At 41.5% G+C, this 23080-nt stretch overlaps 1 protein-coding gene across 1 annotated transcript in view; it reads left to right on the plus strand.

The window, feature by feature from the left end:
- The window catches only part of LOC119732026, a 49892-nt gene that overhangs the window by 18549 nt on the left and 8263 nt on the right, over positions 1-23080 (plus strand). Inside the window, exons 11-27 of the mRNA XM_038205394.1 lie at positions 1921-2098; positions 3921-4120; positions 4868-4964; positions 5743-5925; positions 6584-6735; positions 7247-7316; positions 8589-8680; positions 9895-10074; positions 10845-10983; positions 11914-12068; positions 12849-13140; positions 14040-14276; positions 15182-15289; positions 15731-15859; positions 17130-17327; positions 18948-19276; positions 20492-20570. Coding sequence (XP_038061322.1) covers positions 1921-2098; positions 3921-4120; positions 4868-4964; positions 5743-5925; positions 6584-6735; positions 7247-7316; positions 8589-8680; positions 9895-10074; positions 10845-10983; positions 11914-12068; positions 12849-13140; positions 14040-14276; positions 15182-15289; positions 15731-15859; positions 17130-17327; positions 18948-19276; positions 20492-20570 — 2818 coding nt within the window. The remainder of the gene's footprint in view (positions 1-1920; positions 2099-3920; positions 4121-4867; positions 4965-5742; positions 5926-6583; positions 6736-7246; positions 7317-8588; positions 8681-9894; positions 10075-10844; positions 10984-11913; positions 12069-12848; positions 13141-14039; positions 14277-15181; positions 15290-15730; positions 15860-17129; positions 17328-18947; positions 19277-20491; positions 20571-23080) is intronic.

Below are 23080 nucleotides of genomic sequence, written 5' to 3' on the forward strand. Positions count from 1 at the left end.
GTGGGCTTTTATATTCCACAGGAAATGGTTCATGTCGCACTTGATCTTAACGAGGGGAACGTGTTATGTCCTAGTTAATGAGTCTATGTTTGATACAAGTTTATTGATATTATCTGAATTAAAAAGACATTGCTAAATGTTGGTTTTGACTTCTTGATCTGAATGCAACAACATTTCATTGTGTTTTTTTCACTGATGTATCCATAAAACCAAGTGCCCGGACGTTTTTTCGGCACTACTATTAGTTATCCCACGAGCGCAAGTGGAACACGGAATAATGTAGTGTGTCTGTGTACCACATGCCATGAGGCTGAAGGTCGAGTGGTATGTGGGACGCAGACGTATTCCACTAGCACGAGTGGGACAACAAATTTATCTTCAAGCAAACTTGACACCGCACAGTGAAGGAACACGCATGCTGTACACAAACCGTTCAGTGGTTATCCTGTTGGGCAATTCCACGGTTACTCACGTTACATTTTTGTAACGTGAGTAACCGATTTTGTGCGTCTTGTTTATCATACATAATACATTTTTCTGGATGTCATCTTTGGTGCTTAGGTAGGTCTAGGTCTACTCTATCTACCATGGGGATAACAGTTATTAAACCTTTTCAGTAAGGTAATTACAGCTCAAGGAAACTCAAAAGTACATCAAAAATGTAATGTGAGTAACCGTGGAATTGCCCTGTTACACGTGCATGCAGTAAGGAATGGTGCGCGCATTTGGAATGGTGCGCGCATCTTGGAATAGCGTGATATGCAGAGTGCGATATTGACCGTGGCGTTAGGTATAATATTCCACTGTTGTTGCCATGGATTGACCAATCAGGACCAAGGATTCAAGTTTGCTTGAAGATAAAGGGAGTAATAGGCAGGGCTGTTTGGGGCAGTTCGGTGACTACAATAGGTTAAAAAAAATTACACTATTATTAACATCAATTGCAATATTTTTAAAGTATCCTTTTTTAATTAGCGACTTGACTACTGTTTATTTACTTTTCCTGGTCAAATTCGTAGTACAGTAAACCAGATTTTTGAAAAGTATATTTCAGACAATTCACATGTACATGTGAAATGAGAAACAGGTAACGTGCTGAGTAATTGCTACATAAATTGGTTTCACTTGAAATTGCTGTGATAGTGTGGCTGACTAGCAAAAATGCACCAATACATTTACATAAAAAAACTTTTCATGGTTTTCCATTTGTATTTGTGTAGTGCCCAAACATACACCGTCAAATTGAAATACTTCATGGGAAAATCACCACACAACAGCACAAAAACCACCCTACATGTTTCAGCCCCTTTCCACATTTTGCTGAAGCCAAGTTTTCTTACGGCATCAAATATATTTTGGTCTGTTAATATTAACAGGTCAGGTTGTTTTTTTTTGCATTCGGTAACAATGTGACATTACATGTTTATTATTAGACAAATAAAGGCAGTCATTAACATCATGTGTACGCACTTCAGGGCAAGCGGTGGATGAACGTTTTCATGTTTTGCGCAGTCAATTTAGTGACAGTTCTGCAGGAACGAAACACTTATGTCACCTAACATTTATATCGAAACAGACAGTCTCAAAAGGAACAGATGGCCTTTTCCAGAATCTATTTTTAGCTTTTCTAGCACTAACAAGCCCCGCTGTTGAGCACTTTTCTTAATGGTTTTGGCTTTCAGCTCAATCAATTGTCAAGTGTCAGGTGCACTTATAATTTCCTTCACATCTAAACGTGTTTGCACAAGTCGGTAGATTTTCAACCGTAATTTGACTCTCCGTTAAATGAATCCATTATATTGCACAAAAATCAATAATGTACATTACTGAATTTCATTCTGATGGATTTTCTACAAGACATGATGACATTTCGTCTACTGAATGTCTGGCATTCTCTTTTGTTGCCTGAACCCTGAACAGAATATCTCCAGAGGGGCTGTTCCTCGAGTTGGCCATGGAAGAGGCTGATACCTCCCTCCCTGATAATCTTGGTATCACCCTGGGGCTTGACATGAATGGGCTGTATGGACTGGCAGCCAATCGCAGGCTAGTTGAGGGACAGACAAAGCTGGCCATGAGACTGTACCATCGCTCAGAGGTAAGATTTATTCAGAGTGCAGTTCCTTGAACTTCCTTGGCAAATTGTCACACAGTTTTTAACAACGGCATATTTGCTGAATTTCAAGGAGACTTTTATTTGTTGGTTCATTCGGTCCTAGCACAATCTTTCTTATCTTGAAAAGTTAACTATTAGTTTAAAGTTGCACACCCTGTACTTTAAAAAAAAATTGAATTTTTTTTTCTAACCATTTTTCAATGTGTATATTTACTTTTAATGAAAAGAAAACTACATGGTTCTGATTTTGGACATTCTGAAAAGGTGCTTTCATTTTGTGCACAAATGAACCTCGCCCTGACGATAGGGGAAATTCAACGCAAAGTTCCCAGATTTGAAATGTGTTAAAGCCAGAGTCCATCATTTGCAGCTATCCAAAAGTAACTGACGTAATTATTGTTGAAAAGCATACTTGGTTGAAAGATAGTAAGGGGACTAAACTCCCTGTGAAATTATTCTTTCTGGCAAGCTGTCATTTTGAAGAAATCAACAAAAGAAAGCCTTTCCAACGGTGCTTCTTAAGAAGCTTCTTAAGAAGCACCGCAGGAAATTCAAATTAGTAGTTCGTTTTGTTATTCGGCGAAGCGCGCGCAAGCATTGGCACGACGCACATGTGCGCGAGCGCAGTTGCTTGGATCAGTGCGCGACATCGCATAGCTGCAATCGGCTCAGTGAGAACGTGTCTCGGACGCTGAATTCAGGCCCTATTCGAAACATGATTCAGCAACTTTTGATTTGAAATCGAGATCCTAGAATGTTGGTTTTTCTTGAAGTATACAGCTGAAGCTGAGCTGAAACTTCATCAGGTTATTTGTTCAGCACCCTTCTTTAGATCTTGAGCACTATTGTTGCTTCAAACGAACATAATGCACAAATTACAAATGATGGACTATACCTTTAAACTTTGGCGAATTCACAGAGCGAAATTCTTGCTGCGACATCATAAATTTGCCTCTGCTTTGAGATGTATGTGCCACTCAGCGGTAAGAAAGGGACAGTTGGGGGAGATCTCTGTGAGAGATCACTGGAATATTCGAACGCATTGCTGACAATGCCTGACGTTCATGTGAAGTCGCCATGGCTTTGTGCACAGTCAGAACAAAACAAGTCGTGCTTACTTGGCGCTATATATGGGACCTATGCACGAGTCGGCCATATTGAATTGAAAGTGAGGTAAAATCTTAATTTTTGGAAATTGCGACGAGAAATGAAAGCAAGTTAACTACTAATTAATTCCAGTCTGCGTCAATGAATAATTTGAAATTTGTTATTAAACATTCCTTAATGTTTAAAGCCAGATTTAAAAAAAAAAAAGACTGTAAAATAAGGCTGCGTTATGCCTGCATAAACAGTCTGGCGCCATCCCATTCAATGGTTAACAATTAATGAAATACATTCAGGGAACTCGACAAAAATGGCCAACTCGTGCATCCAGGGCCAAGTTCGCGCAAGGAATATAGTTGACCAATGGTTAACTAACATTTGAAAAGAACTCTGTTTTGGAACCAGCCTACTGGGGTTGGTTGCTTCGCTGGTAACCAATAGCCGCGCGCATTCATAACGCTAGCAGAGAGCCAGGATCCAGAAGTTTTGCGATGACATTTTGACCAGCGTTTGACTAGAGACGTTCGCACGTTGCTATCAGTGCGCAGGCGTAAGGTACGTCACAAATCAACCACTTGTCGACTAATGGTCCTTGCCCGAACTTGGCCCTGTACGTGCATGCAGTTTGTCCCGTAGTGGTGAAAAGCGCCCTTTTTGTTCGTGCACGGAGCTAATGTAATTTATTTGTTTCACCTTTCAGTGGTCGAGGTTGAAGCAAGTTGCCAACTTTGTGAGTCAGGGTTACATCCCGGAAGCCCTGAGCCTGGTGCTGTCGGCCCTGAGCAAACCAGACGACCTCAGCACAGCCGATAAGAGAAAGCTTGCCGATACCGCAGTCAGATGCTTCCTGTATCAGATACTGGAGGGACGCAGTGACGAGGCGCTCATTGGAAGATTCAGGTTAGCTAATAAGATGTACCGTTGCATTTTTTCAAGTTTCACCGTGGATTTTACTGTTAAATTGCTATTTTCTAGCAATGCAGAAGTTTGTCACTTTTGAATGAGACAGTGAACAAAAAATCTGTCCAAGTTTAGTCATAAAATCAAATCGAAGATTCAAGTTGTTTGCGGCCCTACTTTAAGTCAGCCTGCACCGGGCAGACTGGCTCCCACTTTCTATTAGCGTTGATAATTTAGGGACCTAGCTAGGACCAGTCGACTTGTAGGGATAATCTCTTATTTTTTTCTATTATGCGAGTCAAAATATCTGGTCAATAAAATCAGTATACTTGATATGATGGTATTTGGAGAGCAGTGGCCTCGTGGTTAAGGGCACTGGATTCGTGGCCTGTGGGTAAAGCTGCGGGTTGTGGGTTGGAGTCCAGCCGGGGTCATGGTGGGTGTGCCCTTGGGCAAGGCACTCTGTCACTCATTGCTTCTCTCCACCCAGGAGTAAATGGGTACCTGTGAGGGCAGAGATGGTTATTGTGATTGAATAAGCTTGCTTGCGCCTAACAGGCAGCATCCAGCTGTATACTCCCCAGGAAGCTGAGGTACATGTAGTATATGGAATGTTTAATTGGCCCAATGATCAGGGGTAATAGTAATACTGTAAGCGCTGTGATTTAGTTTACTAATAAGAGCGTTCTTAAATGCCGATTATTATTATTATTATTTGCTTTTCTGATTTATTTGTGGAACTTACAGGCAGTTTCTGATGGACAACTTTGACTACGATGAGATATCCACGCTGGAGACATTTGCCGAGCACGGCATGCAGGATCTGGTCTTTCAGGTGGCCAGGGTAAGATGTCTCGCTTTTCCTCTTCCTCTGCTCTGCTCACATTGTCTCAAGTGTGAAAATATTGAGAGAGGTATTGCAATTAGCTCTCACATTCAAAATGTATTTGATTTAAAGGGAATGTACAACATTTGCTTTTGCTGCAATTTTCAGAAATAAATGGATTTAGAGGATTAGTATGTTATAGAAGATATTGTTAAATGGACTTGTTTCATGTTTTGGGCTTGTAAATGCTTGAAAAGCCAAGAAAACATATCATGTTCTTGTAGTCTGGTTCCCTGACCCCATTTATTTAAGATGAAACGGAGCAATTAATACACTTTGGGGAATGTAAGGTCAGAGAATCAGTCTAGCAGGCTTGTACCCCTTCACAGGTGTTAAATCTATTGCAAAGAAAGGGCAGAATAACTAAATATGAAAAATTAGTTTTTGAAAAAAAGCCAGTTTGCTCCAACGCTGGTCGGCCGACCAGCTTTGGAAAAAAATACAATTTTTCTTGAAAATGTCAGCACACCAGGAGCCACGATTTTAAGGGACGCTTTAGACTGTCAGTCCCTAACAATCCAGTAAGGTATTTCGTGAAAATTTGATCATTTCGTTTCTTGATGTTTTCCCTTTAAAAGCCCATGAAAGGTGAATCTTTTTCATGAAACCTTCAATACGAGTCTTTAAACCCCAACTTTAACAAGTGATTGTCACTGGACTTGTGATGGACTGAACTACAACACTGTTTCGATGAATGGATATTTGCCATGTTATTTGCCGTCTTTTGCTTCTACAGTCGCGAGGCCTTGTTGGCCAGGCCCTAGAGGCTCTCCTAACCCACGGCTCACCGGAGCTAGACTGTGAGCAGCAGTGTAAGCTAGTGTCCCAGGGATTCATCTCTACCATGGCCAATGCTGGCAACAATGCCTTCCTGATGAGTATGACCACCCAGGAGGCCGTCAACAGGCTTGTAGAGAAGGTACGCGAGGAGACATTCTCATTAGAACAAGACTGTTAAAGCTATAGTCCATCATTTGCAGCTATCCGAAAAGTAACTGGCGTAATTATTGTTGAAAAACATACTTGGTTGTCATTTTGAAGTAATCATCGAAAGAAGGCATTTCTAACGGTGATTCTTAAGAAGCACCGTAGGAAAATTTTAATTAGTAGTTCGTTTTGTTATTCAGCGCAGCGCGCACAAGTATTGGAACGACGCACACGCGCGCGCGGTTGTTGTAATTCGTCGGATCAGTGCGCGACGTCGCGTATAGTTGCAATTCAAAACAATTCAAAACATGATTCAGTAACTTTTGATTTGAAATTGAGATCTTAGAATGCTGTTTTTCTCGGAATGTACAGCTGAAGCTTAGCTGAAACTTCATCAGGTTAGTTGCTCAGTATCCTTCATTAGATTTTGAACTCTTTTGTTGCTTTAAACGAACAAAATGCACAAATTACAAATGATGGACTGTAGCTTTAAGTTTAAAGTAAGCTAGAGAGAAATTCTGGAACTCCAGAGTTCCTGGGACTAGATTTGATTCATCTCGTTGAGAGTGTCTTGCTCTGCCCCAACAAAATCAAAAACATGTCTTAGATCAAGACTTAGGATAAGTTTGTCGTTAATGTTCATCCAACAGCCGGAGCTGTCCTATCGATACATGGGACTCTTCAGTGGCTTCCTGGATGATCTGAAGTTGGCGACGCTGATGAAGCTAGCATGGTTGTTTGATCCGTCCAAGCCCACTATTAGACCGCTACTTACTAGAGCCGTCAATACAGCAAAGACAAGGTAAGAAAAGTCAAAACCGTTAAAAGTGAGGCAACTAAGGCCGCCCTCAGGTCAACCCTGCGATGACACAAAACAGTCAGCGACTGACTTTGTAAAATCAAGCTGTGCCTGAGCTACGAACATTTCTGTCCCTGATTTTGTTTTGCGACCTGAGTGTAATTGCGATGATGTTAAGATGATTGGCATCAGTCGGCGCCAAAAAAAAATCAACAGTCGCAAGAGTAGAAAAATGTCAACTACTGCACTGCACTGCGATTGTGAGGCTGCACTGGATCGGGTTGTTGTCCTGAAAAGGACGTTTTGAAGCCGTCTTCTTGCTTTTCAGAGAGTTCTTCTTTTATCAGATTGTATGGGTATAGAATCACTATAATTTTGTATAAAATATACTTTTGCCGTTTGTTTTTATGATTTGTGGTGCTGCAGAAATGAATTAACAAAGACCAAATGAACAACAATGCTTACAGATATTTATTTCATAAAAGATGACTGAATAAATATCTTCTTCCTTCAGTATCCAAAAATGTTCATCCTCTGTATCCTTGGACACCATGAGCAGCCAGGGCTCAGCGGAGTCTCCATTGGTATGTAACTTGCCAGGGGTCAAAGTAATGGGGTCAGTTGCGCTTACTACAGAATAAGCGTTTATTACAGAAAAACATGCGTCCTGTCTGAGTGATCCCCGTGACTTTGTGCATGGTCCCCGGCTTCATGGCTTCTGACTAGCGACCCTTGATTAAAGTTATTGACAAAATGGGGAACCACCAACATAGGGCTGAATAGCTCAGGGCAAGTTCGCGCAAGAACTATTGTTGACCATTGGTTAACCATAGTTCGACTAAAGTTAGCCCGAACTCTGTCTAGTCGACGGTGGTTGACTACGCTAGTCGACTATTTGGAACCAGCCTACTGGGGCTGGTTGCATCGCTGGTAACCAATAGCCGCGCGCATTCATAACGTACAGCAGGGAGCCAGGATTCAGAAGTTTTGCGATGACATTTTGACCAGCGTTTGACTAGAGACGTTCGCACGTTGCTATTAGTGCGCAGGCGTGAGGTACGCCACAAATCAACCACTACACTAGTTGACAATTTTCCTTGTCTGAACTTGGCCAATGTTGGTAGAGCACCGGAACGGCAATCTGGAGGCTGCAGGTTCAAGCCCCGCCCCAGTCAGTTTCTTTTGTTCAACTTATAAAAACTTGGCTTAGCATGTATGGGTCACATAGTTACTTTTTACATAATTTGATTAAAGGGAATATACAACATTTGCAAACATCGAAAAATAAAACTACCAAGTTTTTACGAAATACCTTACTAGGATGTTGGTAAATGACAGTCTCAAGCATCTTGTAAAATTATGGCACCTGGTGTGAAGTCATTTTCAAGAAAATGGTATTTTTGTATACATTTCCAACGGTGGTCGGCCGACCAGCGTTGGAAAAACCTAACTATTTTTCAACTACTGCTCCAAATTAACCATTTTTTCAGTCCAAATTTTGTTTGCTATTGGTTACATGTTTCATGAACGGGTGCAGGCCAGCTAGACTGTTTCTCGTGCCTTACAATTTTCCATCATCTATAAATTGATCCATTTTATCTTTTGTGGAGTCAGGGAACCAGACCACTTAAACATTTTTGTTTTTCTTGGTTTTTCCAACCCTTTCGAACACAAAACTTCAAAAATGTCAGTGTAACAATATTTGATCTATATCTACTAACCCCTCAAATAGTTCATTTCTGAAAATTACATCAAAAACCAATGATGTACATTCCCTTTAATAAGGGAAAGCTTTTCAGTGGCATATTTCAATAGGGCACTTTTAAGTGATGGCTTATTTTATTTCTGCCTAACAGGACACCACTCAGTCTTTTCCCAAGCCCAGTGCCCTGGTAGAATTCTATCTCCGAGTCCTCATTGTACTCAACAGGAAGAGATTAGACCAAGGGTAAGTCTTAATCATGGGCGTCGCCTGGATTTTTCCAGGGGGGAGGGCAAAGCACATTTCCCCCCAAAATGTTTTCAACATATTCTCAATTTATCATTTTCTCAGCGTTGGTAGGGGAACATTTGCCCTACCCTCCCCCCATCAAAATAACAGCAATATGGCTTCACACTTCTTTTTCCTTTTTTTTTTCCTCCCCCTTTTCTGGGGGGGGGGGGGGCTTTCATTTTGCATGCAAGCGCTCCCTTGCCCCTCCCCCTCCCCTCGCGTCGACCATGGTCTTAATCTTCATCAATGATTGGATGGATGGAAACGTTGCAGCAAAGACAGAAATATTGCATTGTACAACATTCAATGTTCAGGGATTGTACACACTTGTCCTGCGATTCCTGGATTTCTTACGTTTCTTAAATTGTCAAAAACATTCTCAGTGGTGGACTTGTGATAGACTTGTGATGGACTTGTGATGGACTTGTGATGGCATTGGGATGGACTTGTGATGGCATTGGGATGGACTTGTGATGGCATTGGGATGGACTTGTGATAGACTTGTGATTGGACTTGTGATTGACTTGGCTATAAATCTGACAAATTTTCTTAAATTGTCAAAAACATTCTCAGTGATGGACTTGTGATGGACTTGTGATGGACTTGTGATGGATTTGTGATGGACTTGTGATGGACTTGTGAATGGACTTGTGATGGACTTGTGATAGACTTGTGATGGTCTTGTGATAGACTTGTGATGGTATTGTGATGGACTTGTGATGGACTTGTGATGGACTTGTGATGACTTGTGATGGCGTTGTGATGGACTTGTGATGGACTTGTGATGGACTTGTGATGGACTTGTGATTGACTTGTGATTGACTTGTGATGGACTTGTGATGGACATGTGATGGACTCGTGATGGACTTGTGATGGACTTGTGATGGTCTTGTGATGGACTTGTGATTGGACTTGTGATTGACTTGGCTATAAATCTGACAAATTTATTTTATGCATCCACTGGTTACCCCAGCCACTAAATTGACTATTGCATAATTTGCTCATAACATTTGTTTTCAAAGAAACTCCAAATTATTTGGGTTTTTTTTCTGCAAAATTATTTACACTTCTTTGACTTGTACTGTATAAATTCATTTGAAGAAATTGTAAGTTCTATTGAACAATGTATGTGTGTAATCAATAGTTTATTCAATTTTTTTCTCAAACAGTGATTCTTCCAGCTTGCTGAACTTTGACCCCAGCACTGATGGCAGCAGCCCGTCCAGTGACCGGATACATCAATCGGTCAGTCTGCCTCCTCAGAGAAACGTCCTGTCGTGTGGTCAGTTTCACGTTGCCATGGTTTCCGGTGATGATGTGTACACGTGGGGCAAAGCTCACGGAGGCAGGTAAAAGACAAGACCTCGTTTCTCTCAAATGTCAACAAAAGGAATAATTGTCAAACTAATGAATCTTGTGTTTTTCAAAACTGAAAAAATAAAGACATAGTGTCCTTGCTCTTTTTCTCCTAATGAATTTTGAGTGTTTTATATTAACCCTAACTCCCAGCATGATTTACTAAAAACCATACCCATCCTGGCAAATTCCATCACCATATGGGAAACTGCACACACATATTTCTGACTTTGTTTCTGGAGGTGTGCCAACCCAATGTAAAAGACTGTCAGTTTAGGGGTACTGTACCCATCCTGACAGATTCCAACAAAACATGCCGTTGGGGTTTGATGGGTTGAGTTCTGCTAGGGTTAATTGGAAAAAAAACCTTGCTTTTTACTATTGTGGGCGTCTGTAACACTCTTTAAAATATTTTTATTTTGGGTTGCTCTTGCACACAAACAGATCCACTTTACAAGTAGACTGGTTCTCGATCCCTATGTTATCGATTCTAATAGGAGGTGGGAACCAGTCTACCCTGCTAAAACTGAATTGTTGGGCCTCAGATAAATAGGAATTTGTAGAGTTAATATTCTGTAACGGGCCCATTTTGTTTTGTTTTGAATGATGCCTTGCTCAAAAGTGAGCAACTTTTATGTTGCTCGAATACTAGCAATTTAAAAAAAAAAAAATTTATCTTTCGGGGTGAAACTGCAAAACAGCCCACACAAATCATTATGCGGAATTTGATGATATAATTATTTGTGTTGTTTGTTTCTCCCAGGCTGGGCCATGGTGACATTATCCCAGCAGACGGCAGATCAGCACCGTTCCGTGTGGAGACACTTCACATGCATCAGATACGTATCATCTCCGTAGCTTGCGGCAAGGAACACACTCTAGCACTAGGGGAGCAAGGAAGGGTAGGTCCAACGAAACACCCCCCCCCCCCAAGAAAAAAACAAAAATCAACCAATGTAAAGCGAATCATATGCAACCTTGATGCCATTGTAACTTTGAGGTAAATGGCTTGATAGTTTTGCCGCAAAGTTTCGCTGGAGTTGAAATGTGATAATCTTTTTATGGCCGGATGTATACTTTCCATGGCATCACAAAGTTTTGTTCATTGTTGCATTAACCCTAACCACACTGAATCCTTCAAAATCCTCTTTGCCAAAGTGGAGGAATTTGGAGGATTGAGGTTACATGGCAAAAGTGCGTTAGGGATTTCGTAGGATGCACTTTGTAAAGGTCTTGGGCTGGACCTTGTGTTGATTTTGCTCAGCCATGCATAAATATAGGCCTGGATTATGCTTGAAATCCTCCATACTGCTCCAGGATGTCACTGGCCAAGCCTCAACATATTGACAGTCTCTGCCGCAGGGTTTTGCAGGATTCAGGCTGTGGTCACCCCTCCACGGACCATATTCAAAAATAATGGAGAAATTTGTAGGATTGAGGTTATATGCTATTAAAGTAGAGCTGAAAGTGGTGTATTTATTGAATTATTGTAAAAAAAGTTGTATCCTCTATGAGAGATCCCCAAAAACCTTCTGATTAGTGCTTGTTGAATAAAAACGTTGACAAATTTGGAGACCACTAACATAGGGCTCGATAGTTCAGTTGGTAGAGGGCTGATGCAGTATTGTGAAGGTTCCAGGTTCAAGTCTTGCTCCATTTGTGCCCCTTTTTTTGGGGGGGGGGAGGGTTGGGGGGATGGTTTAGCCTGATTTCTTCATACATGGCTAGGCTTGGAAACTACTTTGAGATTTCAAAATATGGTGGTTCACCATCTTATCTTGAGAAATTTCTGACTCTTTATTGTATATTGTCTTATTTTTGCCTTTTGTTAGGTATATTCCTGGGGTACCTCCAAGTGTGGTCAGCTAGGCCTGGGTGACCGGACCACTCACACCAGGCCGTCCTTGGTCCAAGCGCTGACCGGTCAATGCTGTGTGGCCGTAGCGTGTGGTCAGTACCACTCTATGGCGCTCACCAGGGATCAAAAGTAAGTTGACTTGACATAACCTGTGCTGTCTGGTCAGCCTTGTCATGGTTTGAATCACTGATTGACTTGAAATTGGGCAAAGGGTAATTTTTTTTATTAACAAAGAGCTGCTAGTCAAAAAGAGCAATTTTGATATTGTTAAAGTTCAGATCCTTTACATATTGTTAAATTTTTAGATCGTAAGTTTATTGCGCAGCTGCGCAATAAATTAGTTGCATAAGTCCTATGCATGGCGTAAGTTACGTACCATTTTGAGAAATCGCCTACAAGGGCTACATCATGGAGTTGTTAAACAAAGAAATTTGCTTAGCGCAGAAAATATTTGCTTAGCATAAACCTATTTCCGGCCAAAATTTCGTGCGATGTGTACTGCTTGTAACTGGTTGCCATATTACTTTAGCTTAAGAAAAAGTGCTAAGCAGAATTGTCTGCTAAGCAGCTCCAATGATGTCACGTTTGGTTACATTTGTGCTTTCCTAAGGGACGAGAGCCACCCATTGGAAAGTGCGCATGTAAACAAAGCATGACTTCATTATGTTGGTATCGTACCTATGGATCTTTATCATGCTGCCACCATTTCAGTCACGTTCCCTGCATCCAATAGCAGTACTGATGATAATGTTTTTTGTGCAAAAAAGGAACCAGACTATTTTTCCTTCTAGCCTCGCTTTGGCTACGTTGTTTTGAATGGGAAAAAATCACGATGGCCGCAACATGATAATGGTCTATTGAGCCCTGGTTTTGACAGAAAACCACACAATTTTCTTTGGTCTCGTTCAGAGTGTACAGCTGGGGTTGGGGCGTCCACGGCCAGCTGGGCCACGGCTCCGTAGAAGACCAACTCCAGCCTCGGCACGTGACGGCCCTGGACCCCGTCCGCGTCACCCAGATGGCCTGCGGCTACTGTCACAGCATCGTGCTGTCTGCCGACGGCCAGGTGTACATCTGCGGGTCGGGGACGTTCGGTCAGCTGGGTTTAGGCAAGGTTGTCATGAAGAGAACCTCACCGACGCTGCTGGATGGGTTCAACAAGGAGAGGGTTATTGTGGTGGCTAGTGGATTGTTCCATAACGTAAGTTCATTAATGCATTTATTTATTTATTACTTTTTTTCGCCCAGGGTATGCATAAACAGTTGGTTTAAAAAAAAAAATTGAGGAGCACAAGGAAATAGGAAAGTTTGGATAAAAACTGTGATACTATTAAAAAACTTCAGTAAGGGAATGCCAATTAAAACTATACTTTATTTGTATGATTGAATTCAGCGTTTGGGAGATGTTTTTGGTGATTTTGTTTGCCCGTCACTGACGTAATGTCATAGGTTTTGTGTACTCAGTGCTGTTCAAGGGATAACAAGAAAGAAATTCACATGCAGTGTGCATTATAAGTCCTCCTATGAAACATGAATTCCGTACCGAGTTGTCCTTTCAGTCAAAATCAATCAAGTGACTGTTTTCAACAGTTAAGACCTCTGGATCCCAGCCTACATAAAGTAAGATTGACTGGCCATGACTGTTTATGTAACTTGATACAGCTATGCTTTGACTGGGTAATTGATAAGCCAGCTGTGCCCACAACTTGCCTGCTTTGTCTGTTCATGGTCTGTTGACTGAGTTTGACTAGTCACAGTGCTTGCTTGACATATGCTCTGACTGCTGGTGACTAGCCTGTGTTAAAAGTATAGCAGAGGAAATGGATGGAAAGTTTGACTGTCTGTGACTGTTTAAAAAAAAAAAAAGGGTAGCGCAAGAGACAAAATCTGGGCTTGAGGTGTTATAATAAAGGATTATCTGCCCATGCTGGCTAGTTCAGCATGCTTCGTATTCAATTAATAGTGATTGACACACAGAAAAGTAAGCATTGGATTGGATAAAATTGGTGTGGGTATGATTAAGAAATCTGTGTGACTCTTTTGTTAAATGCAATAGACAATGTGGAAACTCTTCAATGTTTCAATGTTTTTAACTTTCAGATTGCCGTGACATCCGGCCCTCAGAAAGTCTACATCTGGGGGAAGAGTCCCCTAGAGTTGCGTCAGTCCCTCCAGTCCTCCAGGAAACGCAAGACGTCTCGTGACGCCAGCGGCGATTCGATCGTTGTCGGCCGTCGGCGGTCGGTCACCGTCATGGAGTCCAGACCGGAGGATGAGAATCAGTACTTGAGACCGTACGCCTTTGACTGCGGCAAGATATGCGCACCAATTAAACAGGTATGATGGAAACTTGCCATTGCTATAGCAAGAATAAAGCTTGCAGATTTTGGAAAAAAATACTCTCAGTCTAAGCGGGACTATGCTCTTGCATCTAATGAGTCATGCTTCAAACAAGATGGCTGAGTTGTAGCCATTTTGTAACTTTAATTGTGGTTAATATCCCGCTTTTTGCATGCTTTGTTTCGGATGATTAACTTCTACATGATTTATTGTCATTAAAAAGATAGTTTAGGGAAAATTTGGAATGGGATTGATATATCTCCACATTGAAATCAGTACCATTACCAAAATTTCTTGAAGAATTACGACAGCCATTTTGTGCATGCCTATTAAAATGCCAATAAATAGTTTGAGCGAATGTGGATGTGAACCGAATATGACATCACGAAGCATTCACTGCGAAATTTGTCGCAGTTTCAACTTTTGTAAATTCGAAGTGCAAAAACCTTGCCGTGACATCACAAATTCACGTTTGTGTTCACTTTTGCACCGTGTATAAACCGGCCTTAATAAGAATATTAACCACTTGAGCAAAGTGGCCAAAATGTAATGAAGATAAGAACAAAAACAATCACAGGCTAGCTCAGGTAGGACTCGAACCCACAACCTCCTGCTTACTAGTGCAGAACCTTACCACTCCATCATCAAGCTTGCCGGACTTTGTGACGTCGTGGCAAGTATTCGCACTGTAAATTTGCAAAAGTTGAACACATGTCAATTCCGGCGAATTGCACAGCGAAACTTCCGTGACGTCAAATTCACTTTGCATATGCTTAACGCTAAGTTTGAACCAGCCATGAAATTTGTTGATTTCACTTGATCAGCTTATACAGTTCCCTGTTTCTCACACTGTAGCGTAAGAAAGGAAATTATCATTTCTTGCAATTCTTGTATTTTGGTAGGTTGCGTGCTCCATCAATCACAACCTCATCTTGACCTCTGGAGGTCAGCTGTACAGCTTTGGTAAGAATGACAGCGGGCAGCTTGGCCTTGGCCACAGGACGGAGCAGGTAAACAAATCAACAGAGCCCAATTCTGCTAAGCCGAAAATTCTGCTTGCCAACATGATATGTTAAGCAAAACTGAGCTGTGAACCAGTCACAAGATGTATACATTGCATTACATTTTGGCCGGTAACCGGTTTTCCCTTTGTGGCTCATTTGAAAATTTGTAATAAAAAGCCGTATCTTCTCCGAGTGATCCCTGTTTGCTGTTTCCGAGGTCTGTATCGTGATTTTGGGCGTGATCCCTGGCTTTATGGCATACAGGTTTATGGCTTCTGACTAGCGCCCCTTGAACAAAGATATTGACTAATTGTGGAACCACCAACATAAAGCTGGATAGCTCAGTTGGTAGAGCACCGGAACGGTTATCCGGAGGTCGCAGGTTCAAGCCCGCTCAAGTCAATTTCTTTGATAGACCTTTCAATAATTTGTTGATTTCTTGTGTAGAGAATTCCGGTTCTGGTGCGTATATCTGACGAGCACTGTATAGCAGCCGTCGGTTCTGGGATTGAGTTCTCTGTAGCCATCACATCACAGGGACAAGTCTTCTCATGGGGATCACCTGAAAATGGACAGGTAGGTGCTAGACTTGGTATTCAATACTCAGTACTCAATACTCACTCACTACTCACTTAAACCAGAGAATGGACAGGTAGGTTCTAGTCTTGGTACTCGATGCTCACTACTCAATACTCACTCACTCACTACTCACTCTAACCAGAGAATGGACAGGTAGGTTCTAGTCTTGATACTCACTACTCACTCACTACTCACTTTAACCAGAGAATGGACAGGTAGGTTCTAGTCTTGGTACTCAATATTTGGTACTCACCACTCACTTTAACCAGAGAATGGACAGGTAGGTGCTAGTCTTGGTACTCAATATTTGGTACTCACCACTCACTTTAACCAGAGAATGGACAGGTAGGTGCTAGTCTTGGTACTCAATATTTGGTATTCACCACTCACTTTAACCAGAGAATGGACAGGTAGGTGCTAGTCTTGGTACTCAATATTTGGTATTCACCACTCACTTTAACCAGAGAATGGACAGGTAGGTGCTAGTCTTGGTACTCAATATTTGGTATTCACCACTCACTTTAACCAGAGAATGGACAGGTAGGTGCTAGTCTTGGTACTCAATATTTGGTATTCACCACTCACTTTAACCAGAGAATGGACAGGTAGGTTCTAGTCTTGGTACTCAACATTTGGTACTCACTACTCACTTACTACTCACTTTAACCAGAGAATGGACGGGTAGGTTCTAGTCTTGGTACTCAATAATTGGTACTCAATAATTGGTACTCACTACTCACTCACTACTCGCTTTAACCAGAGAATGGACAGGTAGGTTTTAGACTTGGTACTCAATATTTGGTACTCACTATACTCACTACTCCCTTTAACCAGAGAATGGACAGGTAGCTTCTAGTGTTGGTGCTCAATACTTGGTACCTACTACTCACTTTAACCATGAAATGGACTGGTGGGTTCTAATCTTGGTACTGAATACTCAGTTCTCAATACTCATTACTCTTTTAGCCAGAGAATGGACAGGTGGGTTCTAATCTTGGTACTTACAAAAACACTCTTCACATAGGAAGAAAATGGAAAGGTTAGCTCTATTCTTGGTATTCAATTCTCAATATACTCACTAAGCCAGAGAATGGACAGGTAAGTTCTAGTCTTCATACTGGCTCATTACTCACTCAGCTACAGTTAGATGTCAAATTGGCACTCAATTGGCACTCAGTACTCTGTCAGAGAGAAGTCATGTTGGATTTATTCCAGGTACTCCTCAAATTAAAAAAAACCTGAAAATTTGTTTAAATCTCTCTTTCAGCTTGGTATAGATGCCAGTCATCGCAGCCATCTGCAGCTGCGGCCAGCGATCAACATCAACCCACGAATCAGCAAGAGTGCCCAGTTGACCCGACTCATCGTGAGCCCGACGCTGGTACCCGGCATCCCGCTGGTAGCCCTGGCATCGGCCATCGGGATGAATGACATCGAGGAAGAAAGCGACGAGGAGGACATGGAGGTGAGTCAGGGTACAAGACTTCAGTTCAATCTCCAGCTCTGGCTTTCAGAGATTTTAATTTTCAAGAAAAAAAATCTCATAAGCTTGTTCAGGTGGGACTCGAACCCACAACCTACCGGTGAAGATGTCTTACAACTCCACCACTGAGCTTGCTGAGGTAGTTTGGCCCATTTGAATGTGGTTCTGCAACGGGTACCGCAACAGGGGAGTCAGGTTGGCGTAGTGGTACTTTCCTCGCCTTCCACCGCTGTGACCCGGGTTCGAATCCCGCCTGGGCCAATACGCGGATTGGGTTTTCAGTCCCTGCCTGATTCCGTGGGTTTTCCCCAGAATATTCTTCTGGGCTTTTCCTCCCACCTCTAAAACTGTAATTTCTTCTCATTGTCTTCTCTCCACAGGTTTCTTCAGGCTTGCGAGCTACAGTGCCTAGGGCGCTTTTGAGGATTCCTTGGTTTCATTACCAGAAATAAAATAATAATAATAATAATTAATATTTTTTATGATCAAATTTTCCGTCAAGTAGCTGTAAATTTCATGTTGTTGAATTCATGTTATTATTTTGATATAATATTAGATTGGGGGGTTGCATCGTTGAATGCACTCAAAGTGGAGAGTATCGGCAGATCCAACTGACTAGCAGAATATTAAGTTATGCTCAAATGGTAAAAAAATCAGACTTGAAGAGGCCGACCAACCCCGGCAAGCTCAGTGGTCGAGTGGTGAGACGTCTGCACTAGTAAGGAGGAGGTCGTGGGTTCGAGTCCCACCTGATTAAACTTGTGATTTTCTCTCGCAAGTCCTTAGACAACACGAAGTATACCGTGTTTGTGAAGCACGTTGGCGAAGGGCAAAACCCAATTAACCAGTTCACGCCGGGATTATTTTGACAAAACGGAACGAGGCGCGAAATTTATTTTCATTCGACCTCAAGCCAGGCGGGTTGCAGCCATCACCCTCGGGCAGCACACTCATATTCCCGGCCTCGCCTGCTGCGAGCGGGTCGCTGGCAGATATTTCCGGCCTCGCTCTCTGCGTGTTTATCTGTCATTCGTTGCAAATACCACAAAACTTTTGCATGTATACACGGCCTCCGGCGCAAACTGGTTAAAAAAAGTTTCTAATAAGGAGTCGTCTGCACAGAAACAAATCTCTACATTTACATTTTCATGCACATTTGTGACCTGTTCTGTCAAAATCAGACTCTTCTGGGCATAAGGTCAAAAATGAGATTTGTGCATATTGTTAAAATATGTTCTTTTTCCTTTTAATAGGTGGTTTAATTTTTGAAACCAGTCATTCCTGGGCAGAGTTATGCTATTTTGAAGTTTATTGTGTTGAAAAGTAGAAAACTGAGAAAATGGCCACGAACGTCACAAAACAGTAATATCTTTAACTGATACGCTTTAACAAATCATCAAAATACTATATTTAGAGCTCAAATTAGGGTTTCAAACGTTTATAGTATATTTTAGACATGTTCAGGATTTCAAATATGCAAAAATTTGAAAATCAAAAAAAATCACCCCCCACAGCATTTTTTGGCCTTATCTTCATTTCAACCTCTGCCCAGAAGCGTCTGCTTTTGACAGAACAGGTCACATTTTTGATTTTATTTTCCAGAGTTCTGACGAGGAAGAAGAGGAGGTCTTAGACTGGGACCTGCCCAACCTGAGCAGCCCGGACCTCAGCCAGCCCTCCTACGGCCCCCAGAGCCTGACCCTGTCTCTGACCTCACTGGACGCCCACTACAACCACCAGACCGTCCTCAAACTCTGCCACGATTGGAGGGTCTGGCACGCGGCCGGCGACGTCTGCGAGCTGGACAAGAACTATCCACTGGCGCTGATGTATAGATTAAAGGAGAGGCAAGGGAGTGGGGCGGAGCTTATGGGGTCTGACGGGGAGGGGGGACTGAAGGAGATCACGGCATTAGTTGACAGGTTCCTTAGGTGAGTAACAAAACTTGTAAATATTAGGTTTCTTTTGGAATTGTGATAATTTGTTGTTATGAATGTCACTCATTTTTTTTGCATAGTTGGTTGAAAAGAGGTTAAATGTAGAGTAGATCGTTTGTATTTGTGTACTTTTTTTTTCGTTTGAAGCAACAAAAGTGCTCAAAATCTAAAGAAGGGTGCTTAAAAACTGACCTGATATAGTTTTAGCGCTGTGAATGCTGTGTTTTCTGAGAAAACAATATTCTAGGATCTCGATTTCAATTCTTAAGTTGCCGAGTCATGTTTTGAATTGCACCTGAAATCAGCGTCCGGGACACGTTCTCATTCAAATTTCCAAAAATGTGTCTTAAAGGGAAGATACAACATTTGCAGACATCTCAAAACGAAATGATCAAATTATCACGAAATACCTTACTGGATTGTTAGGGAATGACAGTCTAAAGCATCCTGTAATATCGTGGCTCCTGGTGTGCTGTCATTTTCAAGGAAAATGGGATTTTTCCAACGCTGGTCGGCCGACCAGCGTTGGAGAAAACTGGCTTTTTTTCAAAAAGTGCTCCTAATTTTGTCATAATTAGTTATTCCGTTTTCTTTGCAATTGATTACACACCTGTGAAGGGCTACGAGCCTGCTAGACTGATTCTCTGACCTTACAATCTCCCAAAGTCTATAAATTGCTCCGTTTCATCTTAATCGGGGTCAGGGAACCAGACTACAAGAACACGATTGGTTTTCATGGTTTTTCCAGCATCTACGAGCCCAAAACGTGAAACAAGTCATTTTAACAATATTTGCTATAACATAACAATCCTCCAAATCCATTTATTTCTGAAAATTGCAGCAAAAGCAAATGTTGTACATTCCCTTTAAGATGCATCTTTGGAAATGACCCTCTTGTGTTGATTTCTTCAAAATGACTGTATTCAAGACGGAATAATTTTACAGGGAGTTAAGTGCCATTACTATCTTTAAAGCAAGTATGCTTTTCAACAATAATTTTGTCAGTTACTTTCTGGATGGCTGCAAGTGATATGGCTGCAAGTGATATACTCTACCTTTAAACTGGCAAGCTACTCTTACTGAATGGATTCTGTGAATAGCCAAAGTGACTTTTGATCCAATTTTGCTAATTGGTGTAAACAGCAAAAAAAATAAGTACTTAAAGAAAGAAGTCGTTTCTATAATGTGAATATGTGGACTTCTTTGCAGACTGATGTTTGATAAATCGACTGATGTTACGCCCAGTGATGCGGAAACCAAGGAGTCCTGTAAACTGCTACTTGTTCAGGTGAGTCCGACACCAGACATTGTTATCCAGTCTGTCCCGGCGAATTCTTGTAGCTTGGAATCTAGGTCTCTACCTTGTAATTCATTCCCGGGATCAAGTATGAAGATTTAGGTTGGAGTTGATGCCCTGCAGACGAGGTTGTGTATGAAGGGGTATAAATGCCATCCATACGTGGGGTGCTGTGGTCCATGATGTTCGACGCGTGTGCCGTGATACATGGGTTTGAATCCTGACAGATATGGGATGCTGTGGTCAAATGGTTACGGTGTTCGACTCGTGTGCCGCGGTACATGGGTTCGAATCCTGATGGGAAACATGGTGCGTGTGCTCTTGAGCAAGGCACTTTACCATTATTGCTTCGTCCTTCGGATGGGACGTTAAGCCGTAGGTCCCGTGTGTTATGTAATGCACGTTAAAAAACCCAGTGTCACTTATCGCTAAGAGAAGGGGTTTGCCCCGGTGTTTCTGGCAGTGGCTGCAATATGCGCCACAGCACCTTGTAAACCCTTATAAAGGTGCTACCTAATGGATCTCATATTTCTCATAAACTTCATTTAACTGTCTTTAAAAATAAATATAATTACCAGCCCCTTGAGTACCTAATTTTTGGTAGATGCGCTATACAGGGTGTTTAAAAAAAAAAGGAAACCGAGCTTATTTTGTTGATTTCTCGGGTATGACTAATTATTTAGGAAAATGGTAACCACCATCTGTTACATAACCATGTCTTCTTTTTCTTGACACCATGAACTCCATTTTACATTCGCGGATAACTGAGCACCAAGTGATGTAACTGACATGCCAAAAATGGCCTTGTACCACATGCACCATAAGACCAATTGACAGTTATCAGAGAGAGAGACGTTATCATGAATGCATTCACAGCAATGAGAACCAGGGCAGAGATTTGCGTTTAAAGGAATGGGGGGGGGGGGGGCATGTTGAAGGACAGTGGGGTTAATAGGGACAGTGATAAACCTTGATATGTTTTAGCAATTGATTAAATGACTTTGATAATGTACGTCCTGGACTTTGTTATTTTCAACATGTTGAAAACTGTCAATTGGTCTTATGGTGCATGTGGTACAACATGTTGAAAATAACAAAGTCCAGGACGTACATTATCAAAGTCATTTAATCAATTGCTAAAACATATCAAGGTTTATCACTGTCCCTATTAACCCAACTGCCCTTCAACATGCCCCCCCCCCCCCCATTCCTTTAAACGCAAATCTCTGCCCTGGTTCTCACTGCTGTGAATGCATTCCTGATAACGTCTCTCTCTCTGATAACTGTCAATTGGTCTTATGGTGCATGTGGTACAAGGCCATTTTTGGCATGTCAGTTACATCACTTGGTGCTCAGTCATCTGTGACGGTAAAATGGAGTTCGTGGTGTCAAGAAAAAGAAGACATGGTTATGTAACAGATGGTGGTTACCATTTTCCTAAATAAGTAGTCATACCAGAGAAATCAACAAAATAAGCTCGGTTTCCTTTTTTTTGAAACATAAAAAAATGTTGCATAAGACTCCGGTATTACGTGTTTTGAAGCATAAGCCTCAGTCGCTTACAGCTGCCAATCACACTGCTAGAATTCATTCTCGCACACTCAACGCTTTAATCAATCGAAGAAAAAAAATCAATCAGGGATTGGTTCTCATCACTCAGTTTATTCAACGTCATTGGTCATCGGAACACTCTTTTGTATCGCAATATACAAGCAAAAAAGTTAGATGTGCATATTAATTAAAATCCAATGAAAATAATTAGTGTTTTGCCCTCTTTCCGTATCTCGATGTGGGTTTCATGGTCGGTTTAATTTTCTTTCAATTAAGCAATCCAAGGATGACAACATGCCTTAACCCTAACAGCCCATAACCAATCAAACTCCAACAGTAGGTTAGTGTTTAAATCTGTTGGGATAGGTACAGTACCCCTAAACAGATGGTCTTTTACACTGGGGTTGGCATACCTCCAGAAACTAAGTCCAACAGTGTGTGTGTACAATTTCCCATGTGGGTGTTGGAATTTGCCTGAATGGGTATGGCTCCTAGTAAATTAGGCTGGGGAGTTAGGGTTAAATCATGCGTGATGTTCATATTTTGATTAATTGATATTATTATATAAAGTGATTACTATACTTAACTTTCATTTTAAACAAATAACAGCCCACCCCCCTCCCCCCCCAAAAAAAAAAATCACAAAAAAAAAAACCCAACACAAGTTTTTGCAACACGACCATTTGTGAACAACAGCTAACAATGCAAAGCCCAATATGACAAAAATGTTTGATTTCTTTGGAGGAAGGAATTACTATAAACCTAAATATTTTGAATTTGTACAGAAAAATAGGAATAGCAAATAATGACGTCAAAATAATTTCAAATTTTAATTTTCAAATTCACATTCTATTGGTTTTGTGTAAATTGTCAAATATTGTCTTGTGAGAGCAAATGGGGTAACAATATGTTGACTTAATTTAAACCTTTTTTGCAAGAGGAATAACACT

Source organism: Patiria miniata, unplaced genomic scaffold, assembly GCF_015706575.1.
Source record: "Patiria miniata isolate m_02_andy unplaced genomic scaffold, ASM1570657v1 HiC_scaffold_24, whole genome shotgun sequence".
Lineage (NCBI taxonomy): Eukaryota > Metazoa > Echinodermata > Asteroidea > Valvatida > Asterinidae > Patiria > Patiria miniata.